Source organism: Lolium rigidum, chromosome 3, assembly GCF_022539505.1.
Source record: "Lolium rigidum isolate FL_2022 chromosome 3, APGP_CSIRO_Lrig_0.1, whole genome shotgun sequence".
NCBI lineage: Eukaryota > Viridiplantae > Streptophyta > Magnoliopsida > Poales > Poaceae > Lolium > Lolium rigidum.
The window spans coordinates 381,816,936-381,830,823 of NC_061510.1; the positions used below are offsets into that span (position 1 = coordinate 381,816,936).

The following is a 13,888-nucleotide window of genomic DNA, read 5'->3' on the forward strand; positions in this document are numbered from 1 at the left end:
TCAAGCAATCCTGCAATCACGATACAAGAAGTCTCTTGTGTCCCCAACACACCTAATACACTTATCAGATGTATAGGTGCACTAGTTCGGCGAAGAGATAGTGAAATACAAGTAATATCGATGTAAATGAGTGGTAATAACAATCTGAATAAAATATGGCAGCGAGCAAACATGCAACAGAACAGTAAATAAACGGAGTTTCGATGCTTAGAAACAAGGCCTAGGGATCATACTTTCACTAGTGGACACTCTCAACATTGATCACATAATAAAACCACTCTACACTCTCTTGTTGGATGATGAACACCACTAATTGTGTAGGGCTACAAGAGCACCTCAATGCCGGAGTTAACAAGCTCCACAACATTCGATATTCATATTTAAATAACCTTAGAGTGCATGATAGATCATTCCAATTACACCAAATACTAACATAGCATGCACACTGTCACCATCACACTATGAAGGAGGAATAGATCACATCAATACTATCATAGCAATAATTAACTTCATAATCTACAAGAGATTACAATCATAACCTACGCCAAGTACTACATGATGCACACACTGTCACCTTTACACCATGGAGGAGAAATAGAGTACTTTAATAACATCACTAGAGTAACACATAGATGAATAGTGATACAAAACTCATATGAATCTCAATCATGTAAAGCAGTTCATGAGATCATTGTATTGAAGTACATAGGAGAGAAATTAACCACATAGCTACCGGTACAGCCCTTAGCCTCGATGGAGAACTACTCCCTCCTCATGGGAGACAGCAGCGTTGATGGAGATGGCGGTGGTGTTGATGGAGATGCCTTCCGGGGGCAGTTCCCCGTCCCGGCGGCGTGCCGGAACAGAGACTCCTGTCCCCCAGATCATGGCTTCGCGATGGCGGCGGCTCTGGAAGGTTTCTCGTACCGTGGCTTTTCCGTGTCGAAGTTTTAGGTCAGGGACCTTTAAATAGGCGAAGAGGCGGAGTCGGAGGGCTGACGGGGCGGTGACACAATAGGGGGGCGCGGCCCAGGCCCTAGCCGCGCCACCCTGTCATCTGGTGGCCCTGTGGCCCTCCTCTGCTGGCTCTCGGGTGTTCTGGAAGCTTCGTGGAAAAATAGGATGCTGGGCATTGATTTCGTCCAATTCCGAGAATATTTCCTTACTAGGATTTCTGAAACCAAAAACAGCAGAAAACAGCAACTGGCCCTTCGGCATCTCGTCAATAGGTTAGTTCCGGAAAACGCATAATAATGACATAAAGTGTGTATAAAACATGTGAGTATCATCATAAAAGTAGCATGCAACATAAGAAATTATAGATACATTTGAGACGTATCAACCAGTAGGAGATGATGGCCACGTGAAGGTTGTTGGTGAAGGAGTGTAGTGCGGCACAACACCAGGGATTCCGGCGCCAACGTGGAACCTGCACAACACAATCAAAATACTTTGCCCCAACTTAACAGTGATGTTGTCAATCTCACCGGCTTGCTGTAAACAAAGTATTAAACGTATGGTGTGAAGAATGATGTTTGTTTGCAAAGAACAACGGAGAACAATGATTGCAGTAGATTGTATTTCAGATGTAAAAGAATGGCCCGGGGTCAACAGTTCACTAGTGGTGTCTCTCCAATAAGATAAATAGCATGTTGGGTGAACAAATTACAGTTGGGCAATTGCAAAATAGAGAGGGCGTAACAATGCACATACATATCATGATGACTACTATGAGATTTACTTAGGGCATTACGACAAAGAACATAGACCGCTATCCAGCATGCATCTATGCCTAAAAAGTCCACCTTCGGGTTAGCATCCGCACCCCTTCCAGGTATTAAGTTGCAAACAACGAGACAATTGCATTAAGTATTGTGTGTAATGTAAACAATACAAATATCCTTAGACAAAGCATTGATGTTTTATCCCTAGTGGCAACGACACATCCACAACCTTAGAACTTTACGTCACTTCGTCCCGCATTCCATGGAGGGATGAACCCACTATCGAGCATAAATACTCCCTCTTGGAGTTACAAGTATCAACTTGGCCAGAGCCTCTACTAGCAACGGAGATCATGCAAGATCATAAACAACACATATATGATAGATCAATAATCAACTTGACATAGTATTCCATATTCATCGGATCCCAACAAACACAACATGTAGCATTACAAATAGATGATCTTGATCATGATAGGCAGCTCACAAGATCTAAACATGATAGCACAAGAGGAGAAGACAACCATCTTGCTACTGCTATGGACCCATAGTCCAAGGATGAACTACTCACGCATCAGTCCGGAGGCGGGCATGGTGATGTAGAGCCCTCCGGTGAAGATTCCCCTCTCCGGCAGGGTGCCGGAGGCGATCTTCAGAACCCCCCGAGGTAGGGTTGACGGCGGCGGCGTCTCAGTAACTTTTCTCGTATCGTGACTGTCGGTACTAGGGTTTTCGCGACGGAGAGATTATATAGGCGAAGAGGCAGAGTCGGGGGACGCTCGAGGGGCCCACCCCATAAGGCAGCGCGGCAAGGGGTGGGGCCGTGCCCCCCTATGGTGTGGCCGCCTCGTCGCCCCTCTTCGTCTCCTCTTCGGACTTCTGGAAGGCTCAGTGGAAAATAAGACCGTGGGCTTTTGTTTCGTCCAATTCCGAGAATATTTCCTGTGTAGGATTTCTGAAACTAAAAACAACGAGAAAACAGGAGCGGCGCTTCGGCATCTTGTTAATAGGTTAGTGCCGGAAAATGCGTCAAAATGATATAAAGTGTATGTAAAACATGTGAGTATTGTCATAAAACTAGCATGGAACATAAGAAATTATAGATACGTTTGAGACGTATCAGTGACCGACAAGTTTGAGATGTCCATGATGGGCGAAATGAGGTTCTTCCTTGGTTTTGAGATCAAGCAATTGAGAGAAGGACCATTCATTTACCAAGCTAAGTACATTCAAGACATGCTCAAGAGATTCTATATGAAGGACTTGAATAGTGCAAAGACTCCAATGACTACCAATTGTCATCTTGCACTTGATCCCGGTGGTAAGGACGTGGATTCAAAGGTAAACCACTCCATGCATGATAGGCTTCTTGCTTTACCTTTGTGCATCTAGACCGGATATTGTGTTGAGTGTAGGTGTATGTGTACGGTATGAAGCCGCTACTAAATCACTTGGTGGCGGTCAAAAGAATCTATGGCTTCTCACTTGTTGTCTGTACGCCTATACGGACTCAGATTGGGCGGGAGATAAGGATGATAGGAAATCAACCTTCGTGGCATGCCAATTTCTTGGTAGGTCCTTGGTGTGTTGGTCTTCTAAGAATCAAAATTGCATAGCTCTCTCCACCGCAGCATTCGAGTATGTGGTGGCCGCTAGTGGATGCACTTAACTCTTATGGATGAGGCAAACTTCAAAATATTACGGTGTCACTTGTGACAAAGTGCCTCTTTTATGTGACAATCAAAGTGCCATCAAGATCGCCTAGAACCCAGTGCAACACACAAGAACGAAGCATATTGAGATTCTCAACCACTTCATTCGAGACCTCAAGCAGGATGTGCAAGGCAAAGGTATGGCCTTGCTAGGTTTTCCTTTTACCGGTCTTAAGGTGGTTGTTGGGAGACCAGATTATAGGATAGATAGCCGCACTATCAAGTGGGGCTTTCGGTTGGGTAACTTGATCGCATTGTCTTTGCATCGCTATATTCTTGTTGCTTCTTGGTGTTTCTCTGTGTGAGGTTCTTTTGAGCTTATTGCTAGCTTTTGAACAAGCCCAAGCTCATCAAAAACTGAATCCGTATGCATGCATCTTCTATTGCGTTTGAGTTTGGACGTATTTATTGTTTCTTGACGTTGGGAGGCTCCCTCCCTAAAATCATCTAAAAACATTCATCATTATCTTTCCAACAAAATTGGTTTCATCTCAATCGGAGTTGGGGAACTACGTGAGAAGAGTTTTTAGTTCTCGGATAAAAATGGTCATTTGAGGGAAGTCGAGCAAACTGGCATAGTGCCCGGCAGGACCGACCCAGACGCCAGGCAGGTCGGCACCCAGCCTGGCCTGCTGGATGCTGCTGCCGGGTATGCTGGCCTCTAGCCTGGCACACCGGTTGCTGCTGCCGGGTGGCCCATCCCATGGCCCGGCCCTGCCGAGCTGGCTGTTGGGTTGCCCGACTCTGCCCTCAAATGGCTAGTTTTCTCCTTGGGCTATTTGTATCCCTTCTTCCTCCTTGAGGAGGTAAGGTCAACCATTATATTTGCTCTCTCTCCTACTCCATTGTTTGAACCTTAAAATATTGCTTCCTTTCTATCGATCCCTCCCATGATTCTTGCATCTTCTTGAAGGATTTGAAGGAGGAGATGTAGATCTACAATCGCCACCAATCAATTCCTCCTCTAAGTTAGGGAACTCTTGAAATTTAGATCTTAGAGTCATTTGTTTATTTCCACCATTGTTCTTCCTCTCTAGTTTCTCCATAAAGCATTTGTTGCTTTGGTGGAATTGAAGTGTGAATGATTTTACTAGCTTTGGTGTTCTTCCTTTTGCATCCTTGTATATGTGTTGAGCTCTCCATTACGATTAGTTCGATTTAGAGACCGTGAGCTTGTTACTCTTGGAGGGGTGACCTCCTAGTTGGCTTGGCGGTTGGTGCTCTGTTGACCTCTTCGTGGAAGATTGTGAAGAGGCATGGCTTCTTATTCGTGGAGCTTGTGAAGTGGTTGTGGAGCTTCCCATCTCCGGAGTGGAGAAAAAGCTAGCCAGAAGGGAAATGCCTTTTTCATTCGTGGTATTGGCTTGGAGAAGAAGGTAAGTCTTTGTGGCGTTCGGGAGACCTTCGTGGTAGAACACATCTCTCAAACGTGACGTACCTCACCTTGTGTGGGGGAACATGGGAATGCATCTTTGGCTCAACGTGCCTCAGTTATCTCTATACCCGACTTTACTTTCCTTGTGATAGCCATCGTGCTTGAAGTACGTATATGTTGCTATCATTTGTGTTCATATATCTTGTGCCTATCTTGCTTAGTTTGAGTTGTTGTTGTTGCACTTAGTTGAGTCTAGCATATTTAGATTTTGTGCTTGTAAAATAAATGCTAGTTTAATTCTGCATTCTTACAAGCCAAATACGCAATAGTTTTTAAAACGCTTATCCCCCTCTAGTCGACATCTCGTCCTTTCAATTATCCCTAATGTTTAGATCATTGCATCATGTCAATTACTAACACCGGAGTTGCTTGATGACATCAAATGTCACAACGTAACATGGTGACTATAAAGGTGGCGTTGGATACTATAAAAGTATTAGTTAAGGCTCATGGATTAAGAGTGAGATTTTGTCCATCTGGATGGCATATAGAAATACTCTTGGCCTTGTCGGTGGTATCGCATCGACATTGCTAGCAAAGCACGTGACTAGGTAACAAAGATGTCGTATAAGAACGAGTAAAGAGTACTTGTCAGGTAACGATATTGAGCTAGGTATGGTTGATACCGACGACCGGATATCAGATAAGTAAAATACCGCGAGAAAAAAGGAATCAGTTATAATGTTTATGATTCACACAATCAAAAGATTCATCGTTGAATGTGTGGGAGTCACTACGGATCTCCAGACCCTGCTATTGACTATTACTCGGAAAGTTGTCTCGATCGTGTCTCCATTATTGAAAAATCGTAGGGTGACACACTTAAAATTCATCAACGCTTTTGAGAAGATACAAAATATCAGGGAATATTTTAAAAATCATCGGATATGTTTAGGGAAGATTGTTTTGAGAAACACCAGAATAATAATATGTATAACCGGGAGGGCATGATCAACAATCATGTAAATCATTTTCTTCTCCGTGTGTTTCATTCCTAGTTAGAGCCCTATATGTATGGGGCGTTTGCTCCGGTACAAGCCCCTCCCCCTAAACTCAGATAAAATAAAACACAAAGACGATTGAAATCGCTCGATACCCCTTCATAATTAAAGGTATGGTGGCCTTTTAAAAACTAAACGGGTATACGTAGCCCTACATAAAACCTGTATGACCCAACTTATTTGTACAAATATGTAACATACACATACGTATACATATGAGTAGTATGTATGTAAGCCGTTGTCAACTCATCGGCCAGCGACTTTGCATGGCGGTGACGTTCGTAGCCAGCAGGCGAGAGGCATGCCAAAGCGGTGCTTCCTAGCCACTGAGGGGTTGCGGCAGCGTAAAGTCAGAACACAGCAGCGGCGGCGCCGAAGGCAGAACACAGTGGTGGCTGTGCCATACAGTCTGCGGCATTTTGGCCGGCCTGTCCAACGCGATGGAAACGAAGGCGTGCAGTCTGTCCGGCCCAAATTGCCGGACTGTCTGGCAACACATGTAGATGAAGTTTCTTACAGGCTAATAGACGACAAACATGACAAATTGTCCTATGTAAAACAGAAGCAATGCATCAACCATTCAATCTCTAATTTTGCACAACCGAGTACCAGAGTTACAAGGAAAACAATCTAAAAAATCCTTGTCATCTTCAACCAATTGGTACATGGAAATACTATCCACTATACCTAGCTATCGTGATTACGTAGTGTAGGAGACCACGCGCCTGTTCTACTTCCGTCTTTTTCCTGCATCTGGCCGTGTAGGATGTGCCTTGTGCCAACAGTTGGGTGTCGAGATGGGTGTAGAATTTCTTCCATCATTGGCCCGGCACCGCGGCAAAGCTAGTAAGCATGATGTTGCCTCGGATGCTCAGAAGACGAGCTTCTCCGCGTCCACCCTTGTAGCAGCGGCCGCTCGTTGCGGTGGCAATGATGGCAGGAGAGGCACTTGATGGGAGCCGTGGTGTCAGACGTCGTTGGGGAACGCGAGGCACCCTGTGGGGAGCCGTACTTTTTCACCTGGCAGAGCAACTTCGAGGATGCCGGATGGCCCAGGTGCACCGTCCGCGTCACGAACCGCACGCCCCCGGTGTTGACAGCCGCGATCTATGTCAGCTCCCTATGCGGTACATGATGTATCCATAAGTGGGTGTACCGGGCTTAGATCTGGGACTAGGAGGGCTCATAATAAATAAATAATCCAAAAACCCAAACTGAGTTTGGGGGAGGGGGTTGTAGTCTAGTGATTCAGGTTATCCTGGCAGTGGAGTCAATTATTTTCGTGAGTGGTTGCATGTTTCTCCCATCTTTACCGCGTTTTTGTGTTCTGAACTTTGAAGGTCAAGGGACAAACTTCAGAGTGAGCCTTGGAAATTCGAACTTGAAAGACACTACAAATGAAGTACGAGCAGTGGAATGCAGGAATATGTACACCGCATCTTCTTGCCTGAATATTTACATTGGCATAGTGACATATATGTACAATTTCCCGGCCATATATGTTTCTGACGGCTAAATTATCAGAAACTAACTATGAGGCATTTCCCGCGTTTGTCCGGCATCGGATCCAACTCCGACGACAGCGGCAACGTGGAACGCGAGACGATGCTAGATGCCTTTTTGCTCTGGCTGTACCGTGATGCCGGCGCGGCACGTCTACTCACTTTCCGGGATGGCGGTCAAGTCGGGAGAGAACCTCGGCGGCGATCTCCCGGCACCGTACGCGACCACCCGCTTCCGGGCCACCACCGGCTTCGCTGTGATGAAAGTCGTCACCGCATCGTCCGAGTAATCCTCCTCGGATGGCTCGAACACGAGCGGCGCCACAGAGCCTCGCCGGCGCCGGCCGGCGCCAGACGAGGCGGTGGCGGCCTTAACGAGCGCGGCGCTGGCTTTGACCGCCAGCGCCGACACCTCTTCGAGGGTGAGGCGGCGGCGCAGCATCTCGCCCGGGAGCACGAAGTATATCTGCCCCGGCCGGAGCTCCTTGCTTCCGGCCACTGCCGCGACGGAGCCCTCGAAGCCCATCGCGTCGGCGTCGCAGAGGAACCACCCCTGCTTTCCCTGGCCGACCTCTTCCAGCGCCATAGATGCCGTGGCCGGCTGAGAGTACTCCCGGAGCTCGCCGCTGGGCAGCACCACCCTCGCGGTGGCCACGCTGTCGGCTGCCGCGTCGTACGACACGCAGAGACCCATTGTAAGCGGTGCGGTGTCTGCTCTGCAGCAAAGCGATTGTGCTGCTGCTAGCTTCTGCCTAGTTCTTGGTGATGCCCAATGTGGTGTGCTGCCGCCTGCCGGAGACGATGGGTAGGAAGAGGTTATATATAGCGGAGGAGTGCCAGGAAGACGGAGCGGGGAGACAGAGGAAAGGTTGTCTGTGTAGCCGAGAGTCCTGGGTTCAGCACAGGCTGGAGCCTGGAGCTTTGTTGCCGCCAGCGGATGACGTTGAGCCGTGGACTCGAATCGGCGGGCTTTCCTGTGCAGAGCACGGTCAATTGGCTACTCGGAGATGATATGATTTTTTATTGAACAAGCTCACGGTTAACTCTGCACAACAAGCAAAAATTTCTGTGCGCGGTTAAGCTGCAAACATACAGGCTAGGCTACACAGGCCATCAGAAAAGCTCTACCGCCATGTATCATCGGAGCGAAGTAAGAAAAACTAAAAAATAAAGTATCAGAAATATTCGAGAAGAAACTCAGTGGATTGAAGAAAGTCGGAGGCTGAGAACCATCTGATCTGAATACTCAGATTTTGCGCAATTTGAAGGTGCTGATAAAATATTTATGGGATGGCTAGAAGTGCGAAATACTCCCTTCGTAGTCCGTCCTAAAATGTAAAATCTATTGCATGGTCGTTGATACAAAATTATATGAACTCATAACGTATAAATGGCATCGTTGCGTTTTTCTTAAACATCTCTTTTATTTTATATTCAAATTTTACGGCAAATTATAAGTACAAATCATAATCAAAGTTGAAAAGTAATGACCAGGAAAATTCAGGGGCACCTTACATTTAGAATGGATGGAGTAACTATATCTCTAAGTTGAGAAAAGAAATAGTTGCACCTGTTATTTTGCTGACATCCAAGAAAATTATTCATATTAGCTGATTTCTCATTGATGCTCTTAATTTGTTCCATGTTTATATCATACAATTGTGTGAGCTTTTCCACTACTTTGTCCTCATATCTCTCTATATTTGTTTTATCTATTTTTACAGAAATAATGTTTTATGCGTGAGTTTTATCATTTGTCTTTCTCCTGGATTTTCTATTTTTTGCACTTTTCCTTTTTTTTTGTCTACAATAATGCACGTGAAAGTGATATTGTTTCCTACATGACCATACCAACTTTAGCTGGCAAAAGACCAAATTTAAATGGTTTTGGTAAAAAAAAAAACAACAAGTTGAGTTAGCTTCACTAGTTCTAGAGTTAAAGGGCCAAAATAATTGTAAGAGACCAAAAAAAAGTAGATTTCCCGTGATAATAGACCTAGTCGTCGTAATATCACAATTCACGATTCGCTAGATTTCCCCCGTAATAAACCTAGATTTTCCGTGCATGGTAAGGACCTGAAGACTCATGCAATAGTACATCTTGACATGGCCGAGTAAGTTGTGGACTAGTCAGAGATAACGAAAAGGCTTTTCTTTTTGCCTTCTCTCTGCTTAGAGATGGCACTTTATAACAAATACATGATGCCTTCTTGTACTTACATGTTTGTATTAGGCACATGATAATTTGTGTAGAAAAAATGATATATTCCTTTTGTAGTTGCGGGTAGGCCAAAAGGCTTCATCAAAGGCAAAGTAGGTAGCATGCTATATCTTGTAGCCGGCCATATCTAGGGATAGACACGCAAGGAGGGTGCACCGGAGCGGTGCTATGTCAATGCATATGGTCTCGTCATGTGGAACGGTACGCGTGGCGGAGGAAAAGTTGACGGACGGGGGTTGACGTGAAGGCATGGGTTCGTTCATGCATGCATGCTAGCTATATAAATGTGTACCACTTATACAATATACTATAGCTACTGACCGTAGCTATGTAGAAGTCAGGGTGCTGGAATAAAAGGAGTACTTGTACGTGCATGCATATGGATGGGTTGCAGCTGACATGCATGAAGTCCCAGGACGAGGATAGGTTATCATATCAGAACACTCTATTTCCCATGTATGCTTAGAAACGACAAGCCGTTTCAGACCCTATCCAAATGCCATGAAATTCCCAATTGCTAAAAAGTGCTTGGATGCTCCCTGTCAAACTGAGCACTCGTTTCTGGGCCGTTGGATTCGCGCTGGACGGACGGATTGCACGCGGGTTTGCCAACCGAAAATCTCCTGGATCCGGACCGAAACCCACCTGACCCGTACCGTTTCCCTTTGTCGTCTTCCTTCTGGAATCGGAGACACCGTCTCCTCGCCTAAGTTTGCGTCTCCCATTTCACTTCCGCTCTCTTCTGTCCTTCGCAATCCCTCGATTCGTCGTCGCGCTAGGGTTTCTGCTGGCTGCGATTTCCGGCGGCGGAGCGCGGCGATTTCCGGCGGCGGAGCGCGGCGATCTCGCAGCTGGCGGGGGCCGGCGATCTCGGACGCTACGAGGAGGATTTTCTCGCCGTAGGGAAGGTTTTGCTCGTCGGCGCGAGTGTGAGCCGCGCGTTAGTGCGGCAAGCTCTGCGTCGGGGAGTGAGGCTTTTCCCGTCGGGGTTTGATTTCGGCGGGAGAGGTCTAGCCGTTCCACTTGTCGACGCGAGCGCGGCCACTCCGGTAGCCGGGCGTCGAGATCCGCGGCGGTGAGCGCGGCGGTGGTGATCAACGAGGCGGGGATCTAGGTGCGGTCGTCGGCGGGGTGCGCGGTCACCAAGTTTTCGTCGATTTGAGGTAGTTTCTAGCGAAAATCCCTGCACATTTTTGGTTGCTGTTCATCCAATTTTGTTTCTGTTTGTCAAATCCCCTGCAAATTAGTTCGTTATGTATGTTGTTGTGGAGCAATTCGAGCCAAGTATGAACTATTTTTCGTGGGGATTTTTTCCTGGGAAGCTTCTGTGTGTGTTTTATGTGCTGGTTGTAGTAATTTGGTTACATAGTTGGGGTTCTATTTTTGTTGCTCGAATTACTCGTTCGTGTGCTAGTAGTGTTTGATGCAGTGGTGCAAAAATCCTAGTAACTGCCACCAGATATACATGTGTGGTAGTCCCTGGTTTTTATAGGTCTACTCCGTCGAAGCTGGGGGCGGGTACTACTTTGATTTGCACAGCATATCGGTAGAACTGCACTCTCTGTACGAGAGTGGCATGTTTGCTAAAGCCTACACCAAATGCAGCTTAATTTTGTATACTGAAACAGCTCGAACTTATCTCGTATTGTATTTTCGTCTTTTCACATTTTAGTCTAATGATCGAGTCGTGGCTAACTACATGACTGAACATTGAATCCAGAGAGCCATGTAATGAATTTTTCCTCCATTAATCCTGAACTCGTCTACATCACCCGCTAGATTTTACATTTTTCTTCATCTTCTAGTTTAGGTGGGTCATGAACACGTTTAAGTTGTTTTTACTGAATCTAACTATGTTGGCTTTTTCAACCTATTTTTTTGTAGGGTTATAATGTGTTCATCTTATAGTTTAGTTAGTTTTGCGAATGTAACTAAGTTGGCTTTTAAATCTGGCTTAAGTTGGTTTCTGAGTCTGGCTTAAGTTGGTTTCTGAGCACCACTAAGTTTGCTTAATTAATCCAACTAATTGCCTTGCTCCACCAACAACTGCATTGATCATTGCTTACTATCGAATTGCATTTTGCATTTTGGAATGACATTTGTATTTGATCATTGCTGGCACACTTGTTCATATTTTGTTCCAGGCATGCTATCGTCAACAAGTGCACATCCTATGGCACCAATAAGTTTCTGATCACCATTAAGTTGTTTAATTAAGTTGTCTAACGATTTAATTAAGTTGTTTTTATCGAAAGTAAGTCAGAAACGATACTAGAAAATAATGGTACCAAGTTATTGACAATTCACAATGCGCATCCTCACCATAAATGTGCTAGCTGAAATACTACTACTTGGATAGTTGATGTGGAGAAATCATCTATGCCGCCCAAAATAGGCAATTATGTCTGTTACCCCCTTTTTTCATTTGTTTTTTGACAATGGATGCAGCTTAACTCTAGTGAATATACAACTTAACAATAGTTGATATGCAAGTTAACAAATAGTCTATGCAACTTAACATCACATCTCAAGACTTCTCAGGTTTTAGTGTTTGATTTGTGTGTAGCTCCACATTTTAAGTTTGGATGCTGTTTTTGTTGTATAGTTTGATTATAGTTGCATAGGTTTAGTTGTTTAATGCAATTTCTTTGTTCGACAGTGTCAAAAAATCTGAAATCATGAACAAGGATAATGATAGGCGGTCCCGATTGCGGTTACCACAAGTTTCTGGAGTTGTCCGAGAAACAAGTAGCTCAGCAGCAGCAGCAGCTGCTGCTCCATCAATTGCTTTCGAAGCCAGGAAATCTATTGTCAATCCAACCGAAATGCAGCACCGAAGCCCTGCAGCTGCCCGACGCTTTAAGGTTTGTTTTTGTTTTTTTATATGGAGTTTTCTGTTTTAATCTGTACATTTTTTTTGGTCCCTAATTCAATGGTTTTTTTGGTTCAACTAACATTTCCTTTTTTATGTTCAGCTTGGAAGGAATCGTGCTTCCCCTGCAAGGTTGTTTAAACTTAACAAGATTCTTGTGCAAGCTCAAAAGGATCTCATTGAAGAATGGGGCTGGGGAGGAATGTTAAAGGTTGTTGCTAAAGAAATGCCTGTTGACCTGAGTATGTGGGTGCTTTCATGCTTCGATCCCATAAGAAGCGAGCTTGCCATTCCTGGTAGGGGGAGCATTCCAGTGACTGCTGACAGCTACACCAGGATTTTTGGGATCCGGAATGAAGGAATGCCCGTCTGTTATGAAATGGAAACTGATCCAATTAAGTTCATGAACGAAGAGTATGGAATAGAAAGTGGCTCAGCACCAGATTTTGTTGATTGGTGCAAGATGATTTCAGACATGGGGGGAGTAGCAGATATGAAGTTCCTCCGTGCATATTTTGCTGGAGTAATTAGCTGCTTCATTAGCCCTACAACGAGTCCAACTATAAGTCCCAGATGTTACACTAGTTTATTTGACCTCAAACAGTTCCGCCGGTTAAACTTTGCGCAGTTTGCAATTGATCAAATCATTGCTTGAAGCAAAGAAGATGGGAGTGAAGAAGAAATCCGTGTGCTGTTGCCTGCATCACCTAGTGGTAAACTTGAAAAACCAAATCATTTTTTTGTGATCCATGCTATATTGTTTTCACGATACAAACTATTCTCCTTTTTTCCTGAACCAAATCATGTTTTCCTCTGTTTTTTTTGCAGATACTTTACCTTGATTCATTGGTTGTTGATGAGCCCGTCCCAACTGATGAAGAGTGCCCCATTCGGGCTGCAGCATGGAACGATAGGCTCATACAAAATGTTATGCACAAGGACTCTAAAGGCAATGGCGAGTTTGGGAAGTTGAGAGTGAGTGTTTTCAACCAGTGAACCAGTGAACTTGTCATATACTGTTTTTTTGACTAACATGGATTTTTTTGTCTTTTTTTCATTGTGTTTTTGCATGAAAAGTTGAAAGAAACAGTTGGTGCAACCTTAAGAGATTCTCTTTTCGTCGGAATGACAAGGACGGAAGAATTCGAATCTTCAAAGTTGCCACGGAAATTCTCAAGCGAGGTATACAAAGTTGCATACCGAATATATTTTTTAAGTTGCATGCATTGTGCCTAACCAGAAAATAATTGAATGGCCTCGATTGAACTGGCATGTTCCGATGTCCAAGTTACCTACCGTTAGTACTCACTTTTGGCTACCACATTTTATTTTTGTGAAGTAGCGCATCATTTGGTTTGTGAAGTTGCCTACCCATGTCCCTTAAGTTGCATCATTTTTTTTGTCGGCGGTATTGATGGTTC

The 13,888-nt window shown here is 44.9% G+C and overlaps 1 protein-coding gene across 1 annotated transcript; it reads right to left on the reverse strand.

Annotated features, from left to right (window-relative positions):
• Nucleotides 1–7,528: 7,528 nt before the first annotated feature.
• On the reverse strand, nt 7,529–8,068 carry LOC124700680. The gene has a single exon (XM_047232766.1). The coding sequence runs from the start codon at nt 8,066–8,068 to the stop codon at nt 7,529–7,531; it is 540 nt and encodes a 179-aa protein (XP_047088722.1).
• Between the last annotated feature and the right edge of the window lie 5,820 nt (nt 8,069–13,888).